At 41.4% G+C, this 24,578-nt stretch overlaps 1 protein-coding gene across 6 annotated transcripts in view; it reads left to right on the forward strand.

Annotated features, from left to right (window-relative positions):
- clip1a (CAP-GLY domain containing linker protein 1a) overlaps nucleotides 1-22,825 on the forward strand; it is a 60,484-nt gene extending 37,659 nt beyond the window's left edge. For 2 of the 6 annotated variants that reach the window (XM_024438692.2, XM_024438697.2), the window contains 11 exons: nucleotides 1,716-4,379; nucleotides 4,994-5,131; nucleotides 5,699-5,805; nucleotides 9,473-9,593; nucleotides 9,731-9,783; nucleotides 17,047-17,164; nucleotides 19,060-19,210; nucleotides 19,298-19,350; nucleotides 20,069-20,074; nucleotides 21,432-21,559; nucleotides 21,802-22,825. In XM_024438692.2, coding sequence (XP_024294460.1) covers nucleotides 1,716-4,379; nucleotides 4,994-5,131; nucleotides 5,699-5,805; nucleotides 9,473-9,593; nucleotides 9,731-9,783; nucleotides 17,047-17,164; nucleotides 19,060-19,210; nucleotides 19,298-19,350; nucleotides 20,069-20,074; nucleotides 21,432-21,559; nucleotides 21,802-22,033 — 3,771 coding nt within the window. In that variant the 3' untranslated portion in view covers nucleotides 22,034-22,825. Of the gene's footprint in view, nucleotides 1-1,715; nucleotides 4,380-4,993; nucleotides 5,132-5,698; nucleotides 5,806-9,472; nucleotides 9,594-9,730; nucleotides 9,784-12,265; nucleotides 12,270-17,046; nucleotides 17,165-19,059; nucleotides 19,211-19,297; nucleotides 19,351-20,068; nucleotides 20,075-21,431; nucleotides 21,560-21,801 lie in introns of all 6 variants that reach the window. The other 4 variants (XM_024438695.2, XM_024438693.2, XM_024438696.2 and 1 more) reach the window with 4 other exon arrangements.
- The last annotated feature ends 1,753 nt before the right edge of the window (nucleotides 22,826-24,578 follow it).

Genomic DNA, 24,578 nt, shown 5'->3' on the forward strand with positions numbered 1-24,578 from the left:
CTGTGCTCACCATTTATGGGTTGTTCCACAATTTCAATCCCTTTTTGGTAGCGTAACTTGTTGTAAAAAAGCTTTTTCCTCATGATACCATCTATTTTGTGATGTGCTCCAGTCCCTCCTGCAGTAAAGCACCCCCACAACATGATGCTGCCACCCCCTTGCTTCACGGTTGGGATGGTGTTCTTCGGCTTGCAAGCCTCCCCCTTTTTCCTCCAAACATAACGATGGTCATTATGGCTAAACAGTTCTATTTTTGTTTCATCAGACCAGAGGACATTTCTCCAAAAAGTATGATCTTTGTCCCCATGTGCAGTTGCAAACCGTAGTCTGGCTTTTTTATGGCGGTTTTGGAGCAGTGGCTTCTTCCTTGCTGAGCGGCCTTTCAGGTTATGTCATATAGGACTCGTTTTACTGTGGATATAGATACTTTTGTACCTGTTTCCTCCAGCATCTTCACAAGGTCCTTTGCTGCTGTTCTGGGATTGATTTGCACTTTTCGCACCAAAATACGTTAATCTCTAGGAGACAGAACGCATCTCCTTCCTGAGCGGTATGACGGCTGCGAGGTCCCATGGTGTTTATACTTGCATACTATTGTTTGTACAGATGAACGTGGTACCTTCAGGCATTTGGTAATTGCTCCCAAGGATGAACCAGACTTGTGGAGATCTACAATTTGTTTTTTGAGGTCTTGGCTGATTTCTTTTGATTTTCCTATGATGTCAAGCAAAGAGGCACTGAGTTTGAAGGTAGGCCTTGAAATACATCTCCAGGTACACCTCCAATTGACTCAAATGATGTCAATTAGCCTATCAGAAGCTTTTAAAGCCATGACATAATTTTCTGAAATTTTCCAAGCTGTTTAAAGGCACAGTCAACTTAGTGTATGTAAACTTCTGACCCACTGGAATTGTGATACAGTGAAATAATCTGTCTGTAAACAATTGTTGAAAAAATGACTTGTGTCATGCATAAAGTAGATGTCCTAACCGACTTGCCAAAACTATAGTTTGTTAACAAGACATTTGTGGAGTGGTTGAAAAACAAGTTTTAATGACTCCAACCTAAGTGTATGTAAACTTCTGATTTCAACTGTATATATATATATATTTTTTGCCTGTGGGGAACACGGTTGACGTGTTATGCTCAACACACTCAGTTTTACACCACAAAACAACAGAAAATTGCCAAAAGGTGTCGAACGAGCTCGCCTGCTTTTGCACTAGTTTGACCATATTAAACGAGTTCTGTTCACGTCACAGCTTTTTAAAATGCAATATTGGTGCACAATTTCTACTTACTGTCAAAGGGATACAAAAGGCAGAATTTCGTGGCACAACCATTAGAAGACAATTAAAACAGGGTTATCTACTTGTAAAAACATATTCTCAATGGAAAGTTATTCAATTATGCACACACTCCACCACACCTGGTGCACACTGATTGAAAACCTGAATCATTAGAGCCCACTTAGGAGGCACACACACACACACACCTACATACACATCATAAGCACTCCATTGGTGTACCTCTGTTTTCAAAGTTTTCTCAAGTTTTCATGGTGTCAGCTTTGTTTCTTTTTCTCCCAACTGTCTTTTATGCTTGCACCAGCTTAACTTTTCCAATTGCATTTTATAACTTTTGTAATAAAATGCTTGACTTGTTTTGTTTTCCCTTTATATGCCCATTTTTTTCTTTCAACCTTTTTCCCTCAGTTTCTTTCTGGTGAGCTCGACTACTCCAGGCAGCATATTGAGAGATTGTCCACAGACCTGGAGAAGCAAATCTCAGTGCTGGCGCACATGTCTAAGGAAAGCTCAGATCTCAAAGCTCAGGAAGGAAGTCTCAAAAATCAACTCTCTGAACTCGAGGCCAAGCTCTCAGCCTCGGAGGCTAGTCACCAGGAGCTCTCAGGTAAGACTGATGAACTTCTGACACTGAGGGACAAGCTCACAAAAGAGCAGGAGGAACTTTGGACCACCAACCGGAAGCTAGAAGGAGAGAATGCCTCACTATCCAGAGAGGTGGAGAAGCTTAGAGTTGCTGTTGAGGAGGCACAGGCCAATAACAAATCCCTCAGTCAATCTGAAGCGGAGCGTCAGTCCCAAATTGAGGAGCTTCAAAAGACAAATGCAGAGAAGCATGAGGTCCTTTTGAAGTACCAACAGGAGATCCTGCAGCAGGAAATTAAGAGGAAGCAGCTAGCAGAGGTCTATGAGAAGACCTGTGAGGAGAGGAACGAGCTCCAGCAAAGCAGGGAGAAGCTGACCTCTGAGAAGGATATCCTTTTGTTGGAGAGGGATGCAGCCAGAAATGCTAAGAAATCCCTTGATGCAAAGAATTTGGAGTTGCAGGCAAGGTGTCAGTCTTTAAGCTTGGAAAAAGAAGACTTCTGTCTGAAAAACACTCAGCTGCAGGCACAGACAGAGACCTTGGGCAAAGATAAAGTGGAGATGTTTACTCAAATTAACGCTGCCATTTTTGACAAAGAGGCCCTCCAAGCCTTGAATGCAGAGCTTCAAAATCAGCTGAATATCACTAAGAAGGATCTTGAGAAGTCTGTCCGTGACAAGGTTGAGCTACATGCTTCAAAAACGAGCCTGGCCAAAATGCTGGACCAGTCCAAGACCAGCAGTGAGGTTACCGACTCAGAGAGGCTTCACCTCCTGCAGGAGAAAGAGGACCTGCTTGCTACCCAGCGAAAGGTGTGTTCTGAGAAAGATGAACTTATCAAGGAGAGAGAAGAGTTAAAGGAGAAGCTCAGACTTTCTACAGAGGAAGTGGCAACCTCTAAGGAGAAAGTTAAAGAGCTGTTGTCATCTTTTGGCGAGGAGAAGGAAGCACTTTGTCTCCAGAATGCAGAGACTGAGAAGGCGCTACACTCTATACGCAAAGAGAAGATGGCTATAGAATTAACACTGGAAAAGCAGAACATGGAGAGTGACTGTTGGGTACATGAAAAGGAAGAGCTGGAAGAAAAGCACACACAGGAGATCTCTGAAAAGTGTACTCTAACAAAAGAGCGTGACAAGCTAGCAGGTGAGATCTGCAGTATGAAGGACCAGTTGGACAGCTCCACTAAGGCCAATGATGACCTGAAGCAAGCCAATTCCAACCTCACGTCCTTGCTGGAGGAATTAAAACAGAAGATAGAAAAGGTGGAGGCTGAGGGAGCTTCCTTGAAAAAAGAAAAGGTTGATCTACAGGCGCAGCTTCAGAAGCTTTGCTCAGAGCGGGAGGCCCTTGAAAAAAGCAAAACTGAACTTGCAGAGGAGCATCATGAACTAAAAGGCAACTCTGAGCAGATGCGTTTGGAACTCATTCAGCAGAACGATACCCAAACAAAAAAGCAGGATCTCCTGCTTTCGCAGCAGACTGAGCTTAACAAGAGCCTGCAGAAGGACAAAGAGGATCTGCTTCTGCAGGTCCAGGAGTTCAAAGGTCAAACAGAATCACTTTCAAAGGCAAAAATGCTTCTTGAATTGCAGCAGCAGACTGAAGCAAGTGACCGAAGTAAACTGTCCTCTGCCAAGGATGACCTCTCCAGAGAGAGAGAGGACTTACAGACACAGTTGTTCACTCTGACACAGGAGAAGATTACTATCCTGCAGTCTGAATCCAGCCTGAAGGCAGAGGTTGCCTCTGTTTGTGTTGAAAGAGACTCAATAGCCTCTGAGAGAAATAGTTTGCGTAGTGATTTAGGGCAACTTAAGACAACCCACACTGGATTGTTAGGTGAGAGACAGGGTCTGCTTGAGGTCAATGTCCAGCTGCAAGTCAAAGTGCAGGACCTCACTCAACAATCTGTCACCAGAGAGAAGGCCATGGATGAGTTGTCTGCCAACCTTAAGGATATTGGAGTGGAGAGAAAAGCCTTGGCTGGGGAGGTTGAGAACTTAAAGGCACAGCTGAAGGAGAGGGACCAGGAAAAGGGTGACTTGGCTGGAGACCAAATATGCCTGTCTGCCAAGCTGGAGAAGCTTGTCAATGAGGTCTCCTCCCTGGCTAAGGAGAAGGTAGACCTCCTAGCTATACAGTCCCGCCTGGAGCAAGACCTTTCCTCCCTCCACAGCAGCCAAGAGAGTAGGGATGGGGAACACTCAAGGCTCATGGGGGAGGTAGAGAAGCTGCAAGTTACCCAGACACAGCTTGAAGCAGATGCCCAGGCCCTACGTGCTGAGAAGTCAGTGATGGAGGGACAGCACAAAGCCTCTGTGGAGGAGGCATCTGTGTCTACCAAGGTCAGAGAAGAAATGGCCACCAACCTGGAAGACCTGAAGGTCCAGAAGGATGCCTTGCTCAAGGAGAGGGACAAAGCCACCCAGCAGGTCACCCAGCTTGAGGCTCAACTAAAAAATGCTATTTCCAAGCAGCTTGAGGTACTCCATTACTAACAAACCCTGTAACTAACCCTCACGTTGAGCTGGCTGTGGTCATGTTTCAACCTCACTGCATGCTACTCCGGTCTTCTATTTAACTTAATTTTTGTTTAATCTCCTTTACTAACTGCTCTCTTGCTTCTAGTCCATTGCGAACAGTTTATTTATGAAATGTAAATTAGAACTTAGAACGTGATTTGAGAAGTTCCTTGGTTGGGGTAGATGGTTACATCTCCGCTCCCTTAGAATTTGGTTTGAAAATAGTAATTAGTAAGTAGTAGTAGATGTGGGCATTACAATGATTCCTGAGGATTACACTAAAATTGCATAGGAGAAACAATCATTGTAACCCCCTAGAGCTTCAAAATACGGTTTGGAATGATTTGGATGACTGACATGCAAAGCATGCAAATTAACTCTGCATAATATGAGAAAATGGAGTGATCATTTAGGGATCCTCTGGTTAGAGTTGATTTGTGCTGTGTAAAATAAGGCTCCATCAAATGATATCTCAGGACATAGGGGTTCACCTCAACCAACCCCTATCCAAGTAAGTTACAGGTGTTTCATTATATATGTCTGGTTGACATGCCCCCCACTCCCTCACTACCTAGGCAGCGGAGTCCTCAGGGAAGACTGCTGAGGTCGTGGAGTTGCTGACACAAGAGAAGGGCCTTCTGCAGCAGGAGAAGATTGAGGCCCAGTCTCTGCTGGAGGAGTTCAGGAGTGCCAAGCAGGAGATGACCAATCAGGTATATGGAGAATGTAATGCCTCTGTTGGGGTATACTATAGTGGTTGAGCATCATGGATTTTCAATAAGGTATGGAGATAGTTGAAATTGTATGGGTGAGGAATGATGGCTTTGTCACTGTCATATAGGGCTATCACTAAGGACTTTGGAAGGTGCTCCTTGTAAACTTAACAGAAGTTTGGTTTCGGGGTGTAATGGTTGCAAACCACTTTTATAAGTTATTATTCACAGTATAATACAGTGATACATGTAAACAGAATTTTAGCCACAGGTGCTGGCATGCTCACACTCCAAGATCCACGTTAAACAGGATTTTTCGGCTCCATAATTATTTTTTATTTGATCATTTCAACTTGTACTTTTTTTGTGTGTTAATTTCATTGCCCAACATAAAATAAGAAATCGCATCAATCCTTTTATGTACTCATACTGGCACAAGTAAAGTTCACTAGGGACTGAAAGCTATAGTGAGAAAAATGCTCTCAACTTGAACTTTCACAACATTCAAACAATCTGTATTATATACAGTACATTAGACGTGATCTATGTTTTTTTGTTAATGCACAGCTGGATTCCTTGAAGCAACAGAATTCCAAATACAAAAAGGAGCTCAACCTTTCTAAAGAGCAACTCAGCTCAGAGAACCAGAAAATCAGCAGCCTGTGCCAGGAGATGTGAGTATACTGTGTGGTGTGTGTGTGTGTTTGCCTTCAGAAAGTATTCTTACCCCTTGATTTTTCCACATTACACATTTTGTTGTGTTACTGCCTGAATTAAAAATATTAAACTGATTTACACACAATACCTCATAATGATAGTGATTTGTTTTTTTTAAATTGTAGCAATTTTATTGATAATGAAATAAAGAAATAGCGCATTTACATAGGTATTCACATCCCTGAGTCAATCATTTGTAGAAGCACCGTTGGTGGCGATTACAGCTTTGGGTTGGCTTGTGCATAGCTGACACAGACATACCCATCTGGATTTGTGGATATTCTTCCTTGCTGATTTTCTCAAGCGCTTAAATTAGATGGGGAGTCTTTCCACAGATTTTCAGTGTGATTCAAGTCTGGGCTTTGGCTGGGGCCACTCAAAGGCTTTCACATTCTTGTTCCGAATTACAAACTTTGTCCCATGACCAACTTTTTCAACCTGCTGTCGTGCCTTCTTCACGACTGTGGGTGTGTGTTTGGACCATTCATTGTTTCCTCTATCCTTACTAGTCTCCCAGTCCCCATCACTGAAAAGCATCCCTATTGCATGATGCTGCCACCACCATGCGTCATGGTAAGGATTGGTGATGAGCTGTGCCTGGTTTTCTCCAGACATAAAGCTTTGCATTCAGGCCAACGGGTTACGTTTTTGTGTTTATTATGGATCCCCATGCAGAAGCTACACTTCCTGGGATCCAGCAACATATGACAGATAAATAAATAAATACATACATACATACAGTGTGGCAAAAAAGTATTTAGTCAGCCACCAATTGTGCAAGTTCTCCCACTGAAAAAGATGAGGCCTGTAATTTTCATCATAGGTACACTTCAACTATGACAGACAAAATGAGAGAAAAAAAAATCCAGAAAATCACATTGTAGGATTTTTAAATTAATTAATTTGCAAATTATGGTGGAAAATAAGTATTTAGTCAATAACAAATGTTTATCTCAATACTTTGTTATATACCCTTTGTTGGCAATGAGAGGTCAAATGTTTTCTGTAAGTCTTCACAAGGTTTTCACACACTGTTGCTGGTATTTTGGCCCATTCCTCCATTCAGATCTCCTATAGAGCAGTGATGTTTTGGGGCTGTTAATGGGCAACACGGACTTTCAACTCCCTCCAAAGATTTTCTATGGGGTTGAGATCTGGAGACTGGCTAGGCCACTCCAGGACCTTGAAATGCTTCTTACGAAGCCACTCCTTCGTTGCCCGGGCGGTTTGGGATCATTGTCATGCTGAAAGACCCAGCCACGTTTCATCTTCAATGCCCTTGCTGGTGGAAGGAGGTTTTCACTCAAAATCTCACGATACATGGCCCCATTCATTCTTTCCTTTACACGGATCAGTCGTCCTGGTCCCTTTGCAGAAAAACAGCCCCAAAGCATGATGTTTCCACCCCCATGCTTCACAGTAGGTATGGTGTTCTTTGGATGCAACTCAGCATTCTTTGTCCTCCAAACACGACGAGTTGAGTTTTTACCAAAAAGTTATATTTTGGGTTCATCTGACCATATGACATTCTCCCAATCTTCCTCTGGGTCATCCAAATTCTCTCTAGCAAACTTCAGACAGGCCTGGACATGTACTGGCTTAAGCAGGGGGACACGTCTGGCACTGCAGGATTTGAGTCCCTGGCGGCGTAGTGTGTTACTGATGGTAGGCTTTGTTACTTTGGTCCCAGCTCTCTGCAGGTCATTCACTAGGTTCCCCCGTGTGGTTCTGGGATTTTTGCTCACCGTTCTTGTGATCATTTTGACCCCACAGGGTGAGATCTTGTGTGGAGCCACAGATCGAGGGAGATTATCAGTGGTCTTGTATGTCTTCTATTTCCTAATAATTGCTCCCACAGTTGATTTCTTCAAACCAAGCTGCTTACCTATTGCAGATTCAGTCTTCCCAGCCTGGTGCAGGTCTACAATTGTGTGTCCTTTGACAGCTCTTTGGTCTTGGCCATAGTGCAGTTTGGAGTGTGACTGTTTGAGGTTGTGGACAGGTGTCTTTTATACTGATAACAAGTTCAAACAGGTGCCATTAATACAGGTAAGGAGTGGAGGACAGAGGAGCCTCTTAAAGAAGAAGTTACATGTCTGTGAGATCCAGAAATCTTGCTTGTTTGTAGGTGACCAAATACTTATTTTCCACCATAATTTGCAAATAAATTCATTAAAAATCCTACAATGTGATTTTCTGGATTTTTTTTCTTCTCATTTTGTTTGTCATAGTTGAAGTGTACCTATGATGAAAATTACAGGCCTCTCTCATCTTTTTAAGTGGGAGAACTTGCACAATTGGTGACTGACTAAATACTTTTTCGCCCCACTGTACATACATACATACAGTTTTTAAAATACTACATGACATTACATTTCATAACACCTTACCCAACACATTCAATGTGTTCACTCAAGCCACCACTCCACCACCACATATTTACAATACAATGTGCACGTGTGTGTCTTATGTGTGTCTACTTGTGTGTGTCTTATCTGATTCTACTGCATGCGTCAGTCCCCCATGTAGCCATGGCTCTATGTAGTACAATGTGCCTCCCAATAGTCTGTTCTTGACTTGGGGATTGTGAAGAGACCCTTGGTGGCATGTCTTGTGGGGTATGCATGGGTGTGCTAGTAGTATAAACAGACACCTCGGTGCATTTAGCATGTTAACACTTCTAACAAAAACAGGTAATGATGAAGTCAATCTCTCCTCACTTTGAGCCATGAGAGATTTACATTCATATTGTTAATGTTAGCTCTCCTTGTATGTTTAAGGGCCAGCCGTGCGGCCCTGTTCAAATGAATTTACCACAAATGGACTCCAAGCTGTAGAAACATCTCAAGGATGATCAATGAAAACAGAATGCAACTGAGCTCAATTTCGAGTCTTATCGCAAAGGGTCTGAATACTTATGTAAATAAGGTATTTCACAAAACCTGTTTTCACTTAGTCATTATGTGCGTAGATTTGATGAGGGCAAAAAAAAGAAAATATACATTCATTTAGGATAAGGCTAACTTAACAAAATGTGGAAAAAGTGAAGGTCTGAATACTTTCGGAATACACTATGTATGAAGACCACAGCAGCCCAGATAATTTTCTTACTAGCCCTACCTTCCATTTGTCATCAATGGAATATCCCTGTTGAATATTTTCTCAATGTTGTTAGTCAGATGGGCCTTGACAGTCAGCTGTGTATCTATCTGGCAGGTCCTGGCTCAATGCCAACATCCGACAGCGGGGTTGGGGCAGAGGGGGTACTATTGCGTTACTTAACCCTTGCTGCAGGGAGCAGTTAAATGCAGTTGATCGCTAGGATAATTATTGAACCTGTCTTGATTTATTTATTTTTCTTAATAGATTGACTTAAAAGAAATGCAAACTTGCTTTCTTTACTCCATGCTTTTAATTGTCCTCGCTCTGACATTCTTATTCTGAGTGAAAATACATTACACACACGCACACACTGGGTATGAGTTATAGCTCATTGCTCTCAACAGTTTTCAGACTTTAAATATTCAGACATTAAAGTGTCAGACATTGTCTTCATACCCAACCTCAATTCCCAAATATCTGAGATAAGAATTATTATTGAATTATAATAATGTGTGTGTTTAGTGATAAGCTGAAGCAAGCTACCTCTGTGAAGTCCCAGTCCCTGGTGGCCTTACAGGAGGAGAACAACAAGCTGACCAAGGAGCTTGGCAGCAGCAAGAAGGAGACCAGTGGCCAGCAGAAGGTACCACCACTGGACTGCTGATGTGTTACCTCCTCCTTCAAACTGCCTCTAGATTTTAAGAATGTAACATTTACATTGAATTACTACAACTTTCCAACCAAGCAATTCATCCTATAATGTATGTTCTTTTTTCTTAGCTGGAAGCTCAGCAGTCCAAGCTCAATAAACAGTTGCAAGAAATGAAGCAGAGGTGAGAAACTGTGTAGAAACATGGTGTATGTAGCTAGCCTTGTCTATAATGCTGTTTTAATTTCCATCCAAATCAAGTGTCCGAAAAATTGTTTGCCGTTTCTAGTCGAAAATAGACACTCCCAACAGTTCTGCAATTAACTTCTTGGTGACAGGGGGGCAGTATTGAGTAGCTTGGATGAATAAGGTGCCCAGAGTAAACTGCCTGCTAATCTGTCCCAGATGCTAATATATGCATATTATTAGTAGTATTGGATAGAAAACACCCTGAAGTTTCTAAAACTGTTTGAATGATGTCTGTGAGTATAACAGAACTCATATGGCATGCAATAACCTGAGAAAAATCCAACCAGGAAGTGGGAAATCTGAGGTTTGTAGTTTTTCAACTCTTTGCCATTCCAATATACAGTGTAAATGGGGTCATATTGCACTTCCCAAGGCTTCCACTAGATGTCAACAGTCTTTAGAACTTTGTTTGAGGCTTCTGCTATTAAGGGGAGAGAATGAGAGGGGATTGAGCCAGGTGTCTGGCAGAGTGCCACAGGCTCGTGACGTGTAGTCACGAGAGTTAGCTCTCGTTCCATTGCTTTTCTACAGACAGGAATTCTCCGGTTGGAACATTATTGAAGATTTATGATAAAAACATCCTAAAGATTGATTCTATACTTAGTTTGACAAGTTTCTACGGGCTGCAACGGAACATTCTGAACTTTTTGTCCGACGTTCGGCTGGACCTGAACGCGCGTTTGGATTTGTTCACCAAAGGCCCTAACAAAAGAAGCTATTTGGACATAAATTATGAACTTTATCGAACAAATCAAACATTTATTGTGGAACTGGGATTCCTGGGAGTGCATTATGATGAAGATCATCAAAGGTAAGTGAATATTTATAATGCTATTTCTGACTAATGTTGACTACACAATATGGTGGATATCTTTTTGGCTGCTTTGTTGTCTGAACGCTGTACTCAGATTATTGCATGGTTTGCTTTTTCCGTGAAGCTTTTTTGAAATCTGACAGCGGTTGCGTTAAGGAGAAGTTTATCTCTAATTCCATGTATAACACTTGTATTTTCATCAACATTTATGATGATTATTTCTGTAAATTGATGTGGCTCTCTGCAAAATCACCATGTTTTTGAACTACTGAATGTAATGCGTCCAATGTATACTGAGATGTTTTTATATTAATATGAACTTTAGCGAACAAAACATACATGTATTGTGTAACATGTAGTCCTATGAGTGTCATCTGATGAAGATCATCAAAGGTTAGTGATTCATTTTATCTCTATTTGTGCTCGTTGGCTAGAAAAATGGCTGTGACTTGGTGGTGACCTAACATAATCGTATGATGCTTTCGCTGTAAAGCCTTTTTGAAATCAGACACTGGCTGGATTAATGAGAATTTTATATTTTAAAATGGTGTAAAATACTTGTATGTTTGAGGAATTTTGATTGAGGTTTTTGTTTTGAATTTGTGTGTTTATGATTTTTGAACGTCTACTTTGTCGCTGTACCCCACACATACAGTTTATCTGTAAGGTCGAGCAGTGAATTTCAAACAAAAGATTCAACCACATAGACCAGGGAGGTATTCGAATGCCTCGCAAAGAAGGGTACAAATGGGTAAAACAAATTTAAAGCATATATTTAATATCCCTTTGAGCATGCTGAAGTTACTAATTACACTTTGGATGGTGATTCAATACACCCAATCACTACAAAGATACAGGCGTCCTTCCTAACTCAGTTGCTGGAGAGGAAGGAAACCGCTCAGGGATTTCACCATGAGGTCATCGGACTTTAAAACCATTCGTTTTTAATGGCTGTGATAGGAGGTAACTGAGGATGGCTCAACAACATTGTGAACATAAATGACAGAGTAAAAAGGAAGCCTGTACACAATAAAAAGGCGCTGAAGTAATACTATAAAAAATGTGTCAAAGCCATTAACTTGTTGTGCTGAATACGTTTTATGTTCGAGGCAAATCTAATACAACACATTACTTAGTACCACTCTCCATATTTTCAAGCATAGTGATGGCTGCATGTAATTGCTAAGGACTAAATGTTCAGGATAAAAAAGAAACGGAATGAAGCGAAGCACAGAGCTCTTAGAGGAAAACCTGGTTGTCTGCTTTCCACCAGACACTGGGAGATTAATTCACCTTTCAGCAGGGCAATAATTTAAAACACAAGACCAAATATACACTGGAGTTGCTTACCAAGAAGACAGTGAATGTTCCTGCGTGGCCAAGTTAGATTTTCAAGCAGATTTAAGTTAAAACTATGGCAAGATCTGAAAATGGTTGTCTAGCCAACAACCAATTTGACAAATCTTGAAGAATTTTGAGAAGAAGAATGGGCAAATGTTGCACAATCCAGGTGTGGAAAACTATTAGAGACTTTCCCAGAAAGACTCACAGCTGTAATCTCTCCCAAAGGTGATTCTAACATGTTTTGACTCTGTTACCATAGAGAGGTTGCTGTTCAATGAGTAATCCCTCTAATTCACTTGCTTTTTGTCATCACAGTATGTTTACAGTGCCTTCAAATTATTTATACCCCTTGACTTATTCCACATTTTGTTGTTTGAGACTGAATTCAGAATGGATTAAATGTTTTGTTTTTTCACAAGTGTATTGAAAATGAAGAATATTAATTGACAAGTATTCACACCCCCACATATTTTCAATGGGATTCATGTCTGGGCTTTGGCTGGGCCACTCAACGACTTTCACATTCTTGTTCTGAAGCCATTCCAGCATTGCTTTGGCTGTATGCGTGGGGTCATTGTCCTGTTGGAATGTAAATCTTTGTTTTCACTCTGAAGCAGGTTCTCATCAACGATTTGCCTGTATTTGTCTCCATTCATTGTTCCCTCTATCCTTACTGGTCTCCCAGTTCATGCCACTGAAAAGTATCCATATAGCATGATACTGCTACGGGTGATGAACTGTACCTGGTTTTCTCCAGACATACCGATTTCCATTCAGGCCAAAGAGTTTTGTCTCATCAGACCACAGAATCTTGTGCCTTATGCTCTGAATCTTTCACGTGCCTTTTTGCAAACTCCAGGCGCTCTGTCGTGTGCCTTTCTCTCAGGAGTGTCTTCTGTCTGGCCACTCTCCCATAATGCCCAGATTGGTGAAGTGCTGCAGTCTGTTGTCCTTCTGGCAGGTTCTCCCATCTCAGCCAAGGATCTCTGTAGTTCTGGTGGTCATTGGGTTCTTGGTCACCTCCCTGACCAAGGTCGTTCTTGCCCATTTGTTCAGTTTGGTCAGACAACCAGCTCTAGGCAGAGTCTGGGTAGTTCCATATTGTTCCAATTTCCCAATGATGGAAACGACTGTGCTCTTGGAAACATTCAACACTTAAAGTTGTTTTATACCCTTTCCCAGATATACAGTGCATTCGGAAAGTATTTAGACCCCTTGACTTTTTCCACATTTTCGTACGTTAAAGCCTTATTCTAAAATGGATGAATTTGTTTTTCCCCTCATCAATCTCCATACAACAAAAACAGGATTTTAGAAATGTTAGCTGATTTATTCAAATATATGTCACATTCACATAAGTATTCAGACATTTTACTCAGTACTTTGTTCAAGCATCTTTGTCAGCGATTACAGCTTACAGTCAGTCTTCTTGGGTAGGACGCTACAAGCTTGGCACACCTGTATTTGGGGAGTTTCTCCCATTTCTTCTCTGCAGATATTCTCAAGCTCTGTCAGGTTTGATGGGGAGCGTTCATTTTCCCCTCGATCCTGACTAGTATCTCAGTCCCTGCCGCTGAAAAACATCCCCACAACATGTGGCTGCCACCACCGTGCTTCACCGTAGGGATGGTACCAGGTTTCCTCCAGACGTGAAGCTTGGCTTTCAGACCAAAGAGTTCGATCTTGGTTTCATCAGACCAGAAAATCTTGTTTCTCATGGTCTGAGAGTTGTTTAGGTGCCTTTTGGCAGAATTCAAGGGGGTGGCGTAGCTTTTTACAATTTTAATCCATTTTGAATAAGATTAACATATCAATGTGGAAAAAGTAGAGGGGTCTGAATGCATTCCCAAATGCACTGTATGCCTCATCACAAATCTCTCTGAGATCTACTGACAGTTCCTCGGACTTCAGGGTATAGTTTCTGCTCTGACATGCACTGTCAACTTATATAGACAGGTGTGTTTTTTTTCTAAATCATGTCGAAACAATTGAATTGGCCGCAAGTAGACTAATCAAGTTGTAGTGACATCTCGATGATGATCAAAGGAAATGATATGCACCTGAGCTAATTTTTTTGTATCCTGGGCAATGGGTGTGAATACTTATGTCAATGAGATTTTCTATTTCTTTTTCAATAAATTTGCTAAAATTTCTTTAAACGAATCACTGTCATTATGAGGAATTGTGAATAGATGGGTGAGAAAATAATCAATTTTGAGTTCAGGCTGTAACAACAAAATGTGGAGTAAGTCAAGGGGTATGAAGACTTTCTGAGGGCACTGTATTAAAAAAAAAAATTCAAGCTAAACAGTAGACTCCACTTCAAATTTGATTTGTCATATGCGCCGAATACAACAGCAACAATGCAACAATAAAGTGAAATGTTTCTTACAAGCCCTTAGCCCAAAGAGGTTTTAAGGGGCAGTATTTTCACGTTCGGATGAAAAGCGTGCCCAAAGTAAACTGCCTGTTACTCAGACCCAGAAGCTAGGATATGCATATGCATGGTACTATTTGATAGAAAATTTGTTAAAATAATATCTGTGAGTATAACATAACTGATTTGGCAGGCGAAATCCATTGAGGAAATATTTTTTATTTTGGTTTTGTAGTTTTCTATTCAATGCCATTACAGTATCCATTGACTAGGACTCAATTTGCAGTTCCTATGCCTTCCACTCTAGATGTCAACAGTCTTTAGAAATTGTTTCAGGCTTGTATTCTTATAAATGAGGGAGTAAGAGCAGTCTAAATGAGTGGACCCCGACGTGTCACAGAGCTTTTTCATGCGCAATCCCGATTTCTTGTTTACCTTTTATATTGACGACGTTGAAATATTATAGGTCATTTAGGCTAAAAACAACCTGAGGATTGAATATAAACATTGTTTTACATGTTTCTATGAACTTTACGGAATTTGGATTTTTTTTGTCTGCCTGTTTGGTCTGCGGATTACTGAAGAAAACGCGTGAACAAAACTGAGGTTTTTGGATATAAAGAGTTTATCGAACAAAAAGAACATTTATTGAGTAAATTAATGTATTTTGAGTGCAACCATATGAAGATCATCAAAGGTAAGGGATTAATTTGATTAGATTTTTTTTGTAATGCTTCTGCTTGGCAATAATTTGTCAACTGGGCTATGTTCTCAAATAATCATAAGGTATGCTTTCGCCGTAAATTGTTTTTTTAATCTAACACTGTGGTTGGATTCACAAGAAGTTAATCTTTAAACCTCTGTAAAATATGTTTTTGTTTTCTGAATTTTTATGAGTATTTCTGTATTTGAATTTGGCGCTCTGCAATCTCACTGGATGTTGGCCAGATGGGACGCTAGCGTCCCACATACCCTAGAGAAGTTAAGGAGCCTTTTTGACCGCACTTCCCGCAAGGCAAGCACTCCGATACCACTTGTTGTGCGTTAGCAGAGGGAACAGTCTATGACTTGCGTCTTAGACAATGTTTTGGGCCTTCCTCTGACACCCCTAGTATATAGGTCCTGCATGGCAGGAGGCTTGGCCTCAGTGATGTACTGGCTTCAGCGCCTTAGTCAGTTTGCCGAGCAGTTGCCATTCCAGGCATGGATGCAACCGGTCAGCATGCTCTCGATGGTGCAGCTGTATAATCTTTTGAAGATCTGGGGACCCATGACAAATCTTTCCAGTCTCCTGAGGGGGAAAAGGCATTGTCGTGCCCTCTTCACAACTTTCTTGGAGTGTTTGGACCATGATAGTTTGTTGATGTGGATACCAAGGAACTTGAAGCTCTCGACCCGCTCCTGCTTAATCTGTGGATCTGTTCAGGTGGTATGCGAATTGGAGTGGATCTAGGGTTTCCGGGATCATGGTATTTTGATGTGAGCCATGACAAGCCTTTCAAAGCACTTCATGGCTACCGACAGGGACTATGGTGGTCTGCTTGTAGGTATTACAGACTCGGTCTGGGAGATGTTGAAAATGTCAGTGAAGACACTTGCCAGTTGGTCCGCGCATGCTCGGAGTACACGTTCTGGTAATGGGTCTGTTGGACCTATTCGTTGACCTGTTTAAAGGTCTTGCTCACATCGGCTATGGAGAGCGTGTTCACAAGGTTGTCCGGAACAGCTGACGCTCTCATGCATGCTTCAGTGTTTGCCTCGAAGCAAGCATAAAAGGCATTTATCCTGTCTGATAGGCTCGCGTCACTGGGCAACTCGCTGCTGGGTTTCGCTTTGTAGTCCGTAACAGTTTGCAAGCCCTGCCACATCCGACAAGCGTTAGAGCCGGTGTAGTAGGATTGTATTAATGCTTTGCCTGTTTGATGGTTATTCTGAGGGCATAGCGGGATTTCTTATAAGCGTCCGTATTAGTGTCCTGCTCCTTGAAAGCGGCAGCTCTAGCCTTTAGCTCGGTGCAGATGTTGCCGGTAATCCATGGCTTCTGGTTGGGATGTACGTACGGTCACTGTGGGGGAGGGGGGACTTTAAACCTTTTTATTCCATGCTTCTGAATTTAAAGTTTCACAAGCACCATTCTATGTGTATATATAAAGATGGAGTTTCAAGCAGCAACGTTTTGGGCGACCTGACCAAATTCACATAGAAATGTGAGTTATAGATCTGTCATTCTCTTTGAAAGCAAGTCTAAGAAGCGGTAAAACTGTTCTATGTGCACTATTAAGATGCTTCCCATTAAGTTGAGTTTTTTTTAGTCTTTTATTTTGTTTTGTACATGAGCTTCAAACAGCTGAAAATACAATATTTTTTGTTATGGAAAATACATTTCACAGCTGTTTAGATGGTTCAATGATTCTCTACACTAGCTTGTTTTGTCACAAACTGAAATTAGGCAAACTATTAGAATTTTTACAACCAGGAAATGGCGGAGGGATTTCTTCATGGTGCACCTTTTTAACCGAACTTAAGAAACCAGTCGGCTGCTGGTGGTACTCCAGTAGACATTAGAGTTCACTCAGATTATGCATGGTCAATGCTTCACTATTCCCTTTTGGAGTGGTTAAACTATTATGACTATAATCATAATTCTGTTTTGCCTTTGACAGAGAGACCACAATGAAGAAAAAGTTAGATGAAGAGAAAGCCTTCCTCCAGAAATCCATCCATAAAAACAGCGCCTTAATCTCTGAGAAGGATCAGGAGCTGGAGACCCTGATGAGTGAGGTAAGAATTGGTGCTCTTCCCTATTTCTAGACATTTTAATTCCCTAGCCTCATGGCAGGCTCCCTGGCACTAATTCTAAGCCAAAAAGCATTGGACTTGTCTTATTAGAACTTGAGTTCATTAAGACTTCAGTACATTGTTTTTCAGCATTTGTATAATACACTGAACAAAAATATAAACACAAAAATATTGTGTTGGTCCCATGTTTGAAATTAAAGATCCCCAAAATGTTCCATACACACACACAGCTTATTTCTCTCAAATTCTGTGCACTAATTTGTTTACGTCCCTGTTAGTGAGCATTTCTCTTTTGCCAAGATAATCCATCCACCTGATAGGTGTGGCATATCAAGAAGCTGATTAAACAGCATGTTCATTACACAGGTGGCCAAGAAAAGGCACTCTAAAATGTGCAGTTTGGTCACACAATGCCACAGATGTCTCAAGGGAGTGTTCAATTGGCATGCTGACTACAAGAATGTCCAGCGGAGCCAGATAATTGAATGTTCATTTCTCTACCATAATCTGCCTCCAATATCATTTTAGAGAATAGATTAGGGACAAAGTATTTTTTTAAGTTGTTACATTTTGCGTTTATATTTTTCTTCAGTGTATATACAGTTGAAGTCAGTTTACATACACCTTAGCCAAATACATTTAAACTCCGTTTTTCCCAATTCCTGACATTTAATCCTAGTAAAAAAATCCCTGTCTTTAGGTCAGTTAGGATCACCACTTTATTTTAAGAATGTGAAATGTCAGAATAATAGTAGAGAGAATGATTTATTTCAGCTTTTATTTCATCACATTCCCAGTGGGGCACAAGTTTACATACACTCAATTAGTAGTTGGTAGCATTGCCTTTAAATTGTTTAACTTGGGTGAAATGTTTCGGGTAGCCTTCCACAAGCTTTCCACAATAAGTTGGGTGAATTTTGGCCCATTCCTCCTGACAGAGCTGGTGTAACTGAGTCAGGTTTGTAGGTCTCCTTGCTCACACACACACTTTTTCAGTTCTGCCCAAAAATGTTCTATAGGATTAAGGTCAGGGCTTAGTGATGGCCACTCCAATATCTTGACTTTGTTGTCCTCAAGCCATTTTGCCACAACTTTGGAAGTATGCTTGGGGTCATTGTCTATTTGGAAAATCCATTTGCGACCAAGCTTTAACTTCCTGACTGATGTCTGGAGATGTTGCTTCAATATATCCACATAATTTTCCTACCTCACGATGCCATCTATTTTGTGAAGTGCACCAGACCCTCCTGCAGCAAAGCACCCCCACAACACGATGCCACCCCCGTGCTTCACGGTTGAGATGGTGTTCTTTGACTTGCAAGCCTCCCCTTTTTTCCTCCAAACATAAGGATGGTCATTATGGCCAAACAGTTATAGACTTGTGGAGGTCTATAATTTTTTTTCTGAGATCTTGGCTGATTTCTTTAGATTTTCCCATGATGTCAAGCAAAGAGGCACTGAGTTTGAGGGTAGGCCTTGAAATACATCTACAGGTACACCTCCAATTGAGTCATATGATGTCAATTAGCCTATCAGAAGCTTCTAAAGCCATGACATCATTATCTGCAATTTTCCAAGCTGTTTAAAGGCACAGTCAACTTAGTGTATGTAAACTTCTGACCCACTGGAATTGTGATTAAGTGAAATAATATGTTTGTAAACAATTGTTGGAAAAATTACTTGTGTCATGCACAAAGTAGATGTCTTAACCGACTTGCCAAAACTATAGTTTGTTAACGAGACATTTGTGGAGTGGTTGAAAAACGAGTTTTAATGACTCCAAGCTAAGTGCATGTAATTTTCCGACTTCAACTGTATAGCCATTGTCTAATGTATAAGACATTTGTATTTTTTATTATTTTTTTACCTCTGAGCAGTTATCAGTGCTGCGTGGGGAGAGCGCCATAGCGAAGACACTGAAGTTTACTATCCAGTTACTGGAGAAGGACAAGGCACAGCTGCAGGAGCATATTCAGAGCCTGGAGAAGAGCCTTTCAGGAGGACAGGATACTGTTACCAGCTCCTCAGGTATGACTGGGTAGTTGACGCTTAACTCATGTCTACAGATTGAACTTCACTGTCACTGAATGCCTTATATGCATGTTTTCCCTTCAGGTGACGCAGCTCTGGATCAACTAAGGGAGAACAAGGAGACTGCAGAAAGCCAGGTATACATTTATAATGGACCAATTTAGCAAAAATTGGTGAATAAGAGACCGCTTGGGTATGTCATTCAGTGGGTTATTTATTGATATGTACAGTGTTGCATTGTGTGTTTGGCAAGATTGTGTGTAAGAAGCACCTAACCTAAGTCAAACTTGTGCATTAATTTAAGTTACGGTTCCATACTATTGCCATATGACATGCTGTGGTTGCTTAGCGTACTTTGACAATGGCAACTTTCATACGATCAGTGGTATGGAAATTCCCTCTAAATGAATGCAATTTTGCTCATGTCAATGTCTGCAAAGTCCATGACTGGCAGTGTACAGAATTTATTTCAACTCACTGGAGAACCTCTGACAATTGATTTAGGAAGCTGTTTTATCACAGGTGTGCTGAGATGCCTCAAACAGCTTTAACCAAAAACAATAATGAGCACTGAAGTTGCTTACCATGTAGATCTGCCTTTATCCCTTAACTTACTGTCACAGGCTTTGAATAGGTTTGTCAGAGGTTGAACAGTGATGAAGCTGTAATGCTGCCTACCCACTATTTTCTCTTAGGTTGTTTTAGTATTTTTCCATCTGTCAGTGATGACTTGAAACTATTGTCTGCTATTAGGTGGGTCCTAATTTTGATCTGTTTTGTCTCCTCCATCTCCACTTCCTCATTTACCTCCTTCCTCCTCTGTCACTGATGTTGGCCATGCTACCCGGAAATCAGGCAGCGGTTTGTTACTGTTTTTCATCAGCTCCACTCATGCATGTCTATTAGTCTGTAGATTTCCCCTCGGTTCCTGTTCTGTCTGTGCTGTTCTATGTTCTGAAAAATAATTCCTGAATGTTCCTGTTGATTTACATTTCTGGTCGTCTCCTAAAGGCGTCCGCATATTTCCCATTCTAAACGGTTTCAAGCCTCAATTTGTCAGGGCATGGACTCAAGGTGTCAAGTGTTCCACAGGGATACTGGCCCATGTTGACTCGAATGCTTCCCACAGTTGTCAAGTTGGCCAGATGTCCTTTGGGTAGTGGACCATTCTTGATTCACAAAGGAAACTGTTGAGCGTGAGAAACCCAGCAGCTTTGCAGTTCTTGACACACTTGACAAACCGGTGCACCTGGCACCTACTACCATACCCTGTTCAAAGGCACTTAAATATTTTCTTTCCCATTCACTCTTTGAATGACACATGCGGAATCCATGTTTTACTTGTCTCAGCTTAAAAATCCTTCTTTAATCCGTCTCCTATCATTCATCTACACCGTTTTGAAGTGGATTTAACAGATGACAAGGGATTATAGCATTCTTATAATAAGGGATTATAGCATTCACCTGGATTCACCTGTTCATTGTGTGTCATGGAAAGAGCAGGTGTTTTGTACACTCCCGTGTATATTCTGACAACATTTTGTGGCGTTTTGGTCTTCGGCAAGGAGGGGTTTTTTTGCCATTTGTGTTATTTTCTTGAGGCAAGCCGAAGTTCTGAAGCTGACATATATGCCCCTTTGTTGGTGGTCAACATTAGGCATTCTTCAATTGTTTGTTGTCATTCAATGAGAGACTACTTGTTTCTATGCAAATGTTTTCACTTGAGAAATACTGCCCCAAACATCTTAGTTGTATGTAAAATTGTGGGACTAAAACCTCTGCAAAAAACTTCAAAGGATTTATTTACAATAGCTTTCAGGGATTCAAAGAAAGGACCTCATATCCTATTCATACAGGACATTTATCAGAGTATGCTTTCCAGCAAATTGACATGCCTTGATGCCACAATTTCTCATGATGGATGATCCAGAGTCGCTCTCATTACCCTTTCCCATGCTCAAGCCAGGATGTGGGTTTGTTTTCACTACATAGGAACTGGCCAAGCACATTGAAGGTTGTCGTTCACTGTTCTTGTAGCATGGTGGGTTGGGGAAAGGGGTGAATTTACTAACTACTTGTGTGATATTGGCACTCAATGAGATGTGTATACAGTTGGATGACCTGTTGTTCATGTGTTCAATAGTTCTAAGTTACATGTCACATTTATTTTTTACTGAACTGTTGCAATGTCCGTGATATCCCGTCTTGTCTGGGACAGATTGAGTTCCTGAACTCGGTTATCGTGGACCTGCAGAAGAAGAATGAGGAACTTAAGGGCAAGCTGGAGAAGATGGCAGAGGCTGCCCTCAATGGGAATAATGCAAGCGAGCTTGACAACTATGACAGGTCAGCCTTCTCCGATGCTCTTAAACTGTAACCCTGAGTCAGACAAGTTGAAGCCCACACTAACCTCATGCTTTTTTATTTTGTTAATTTCATGAAGCTAGTTCAGAGCATGAAGCATTATTTCTATCTTAACATTTCATCAGTCTTAGTTTGTCCCCTCCCCCGTTAAGTACTTATCCATTTGTCTAGTTTACTGTACATGCTCACACCCTGACCCTGTATGTCTCCCACCATCTTCTCAGCAGTTTTAACAAAGGCCCCTCCAAAAAGAAGGTCCCACCAAGGCTCTTCTGTGACATTTGTGACTGCTTCGACCTCCATGATACAGAAGACTGTCCCACTCAGATGCAGATGCCGGACTCCCCACCCCACACCACCTACCACGGCAGTAAGGATGAGGAGAGGGCTTATTGTGACATCTGTGAGGCCTTTGGCCACTGCACTGAGTCCTGTAACGATGACCAGACCTTCTAATCTAAAGCCTTCGAGGGCCATCTTTGGCACAAGCTCAAATTTTGCACATAAATCAAATTCACATGGAGTTCTCTACTGTATGGGTTTGTCCACATGTTTGTCTGTGGAGAAAGTGTCTTGCTCAAGCCCCTAAGCGCTCTTATGGGAGAAGGTTTTCTCAAAACAACAAATGTAATTATCTCCACCCACACTATGTTCACATTATTTACTGGGAAAAGGGGCAGGAATGCATATGTATTGTGATAAAAGGTTTTAATTGGTAATTGTAAAGGACTTGTCTTGAAATAAAATCCACGGTTTGTTTGTTGCTATCCTCTTCAGTGTGCATAAGATGAGAGGCTATAGTTTATTTTTTTAAGCTTGAGCATACTTTATACTTTGAAAAATGTTGCCTTGTCTGTGTGATAATTGTGTGGTGAAAGGTATGCAGAGGAGCATGGCTGGCTCCTGCTGCCTGGACGTGTTGGAACAGTGAAACCCAACACTGGTTGACTTTCAGTAAAAAAGACCTGACCTTGGCCGAATGGGACAGTGGGATCGTGGTCAAGGTTGAAACTGCTAAACAAACCTAAAGGACTGCACACACTCTATTTCTCCTCTGTTTAAAATCCTTGGTTCTTTTTTAAGTGGCCTTTACAAGAATATTTCTTAATTAAATTATCATTTAAGAGAATAAAATATTGTAAACAGATGGTATAATGCTTATGAATTTCTGTACCTAACTTTTTGAATGTTGAATATCTGTACAAAAATCAAATGAAATTTATGGATGAATTAAAGTTTTTTGCAGGAGCTCATGTGAAAGGACCTTACTTTTGACGATAAGGGTAATTTCTCTATGAAAGGAATGCTTATTTTACTGTAGTGAGACAGACCACCTGATGCCTCATATCCTTAATCTAAAGCACTTCAGATTTGTGTCCTGCAGTAGAGACCACATAATCCACATCTCGGTGGGATTCAGTTTGTGCACCAGCATGATCAAATCAATTTGATTTATATAGCCCTTCTTAGATCAGCTGATATCTCAAAGTGCTGTCCAGAAACCCAGCCTAAACCCCAAACAGCAAGCAATGCAGGTGTAGAAGCATGGTGGGTAGGAAAAACACCATAGAAAGGCTGAAACCTAGAGAGGAATCAGGCTATGAGGGGTGGTCAGTCCTCTTCTGGCTGTGCCGGGTGGAGATTATAACAGAACATGGCCAAGATGTACAAATGTTCATAAATTACCAACATGGTCAAATAATAGTATTCGGCCAGGTGGACTGGGGACAGCAAGCCAGGTAGTCCTGAGGCATGGTCCTAGGGCTCAGGTCCCCCGAGAGAGAGAAAGAGAATTAGAGAGAGCTTACTTAAATTCACACAGGACACCAGATAAGACAGGAGAAATACTCCAGATATAACCCCAGACAGGAAGACCACGTCAGTGACTCAACCCACCTAGGGACGGCATAGAAGAGCACCAGTAGGCCAGTGACTCAGCCCCTGTAATAGGGTTAGAGGCAGAGAATCCCAGTGGCGAGAGGGGAACCAGCCAGGCAGAGACAGCAAGGGTGGTTCGTTGCTCCAGTGCCTTTCCGTTCACCTTCACACTCCTGGGCCAGACTACACTCAATCATAGGACATACTGAAGAGATGAGTCTTCAGTAAAGACTTAAAGGTTGAGACCGAGTCTGCATCGCTCACATGGGTAAGCAGACCATTCCATCGAAATGGAGCTCTATAGGAGAAAGCCCTGCCTCCAGCTGTTTGCTTAGAAATTCTAGGGACAATTAGGAGGCCTGCGTCTTGTGACCGTAGCGTACGTGTAGGTATGTACAGCAGGACCAAATCGGAAAGATAGGTAGGAGCAAGCCCATGTAATGCTTTGTAGGTTAGCAGTAAAACCTTGAAATCAGCCCTTGCCAAACAGGAAGCCAGTATAGGGAGGCTAGCACTGGAGTAATATGATCAAATTGTTTGGTTCTAGTCAGGATTCTAGCAGCCGTATTTAGCACTAACTGAAGTTTATTTAGTGCTTTATCCAGGTAGCCGGAAAGTAGAGCATTGCAGTAGTCTAACCTAGAAGTGACAAAAGCATGGATTCATTTTTCTGCATTCTTTTTGGACAGAAAGTTTCTGATTTTTGCAATGTTACGTAGATGGAAAAAAGCTGTCCTTGAAACAGTCTTGATGTGTTCGTCAAAAGAGAGATCAGGGTCCAGAGTAACGCCGAGGTCCTTCACAGTTTTATTTGTGACGACTGTACAACCATCGAGATTAATTGTCAGATTCAACAGAAGATCTCTTTGTTTCTAGAACAAGCATCTCTGTTTTGTCTGAGTTTAAAAGTAGAAAGTTTGCAGCCATCGACTTCCTTATGTCTGAAACACAGGCTTCACCAGGTGATGGCAATTTTGGGGCTTCACCATGTTTCATTGAAATGTACAGCTGTGTGTCATCCACATAGCAGTGAGAGTTAACATTATGTTTCTGAATGACATCCCCAAGAGGTAAAACATATAGTGAAAACAATAGTGGTCCTAAAACGGAACCTTGAGGAACA

Source organism: Oncorhynchus tshawytscha, linkage group LG12, assembly GCF_018296145.1.
Source record: "Oncorhynchus tshawytscha isolate Ot180627B linkage group LG12, Otsh_v2.0, whole genome shotgun sequence".
In the NCBI taxonomy this organism is placed as follows: Eukaryota; Metazoa; Chordata; class Actinopteri; order Salmoniformes; family Salmonidae; genus Oncorhynchus; species Oncorhynchus tshawytscha.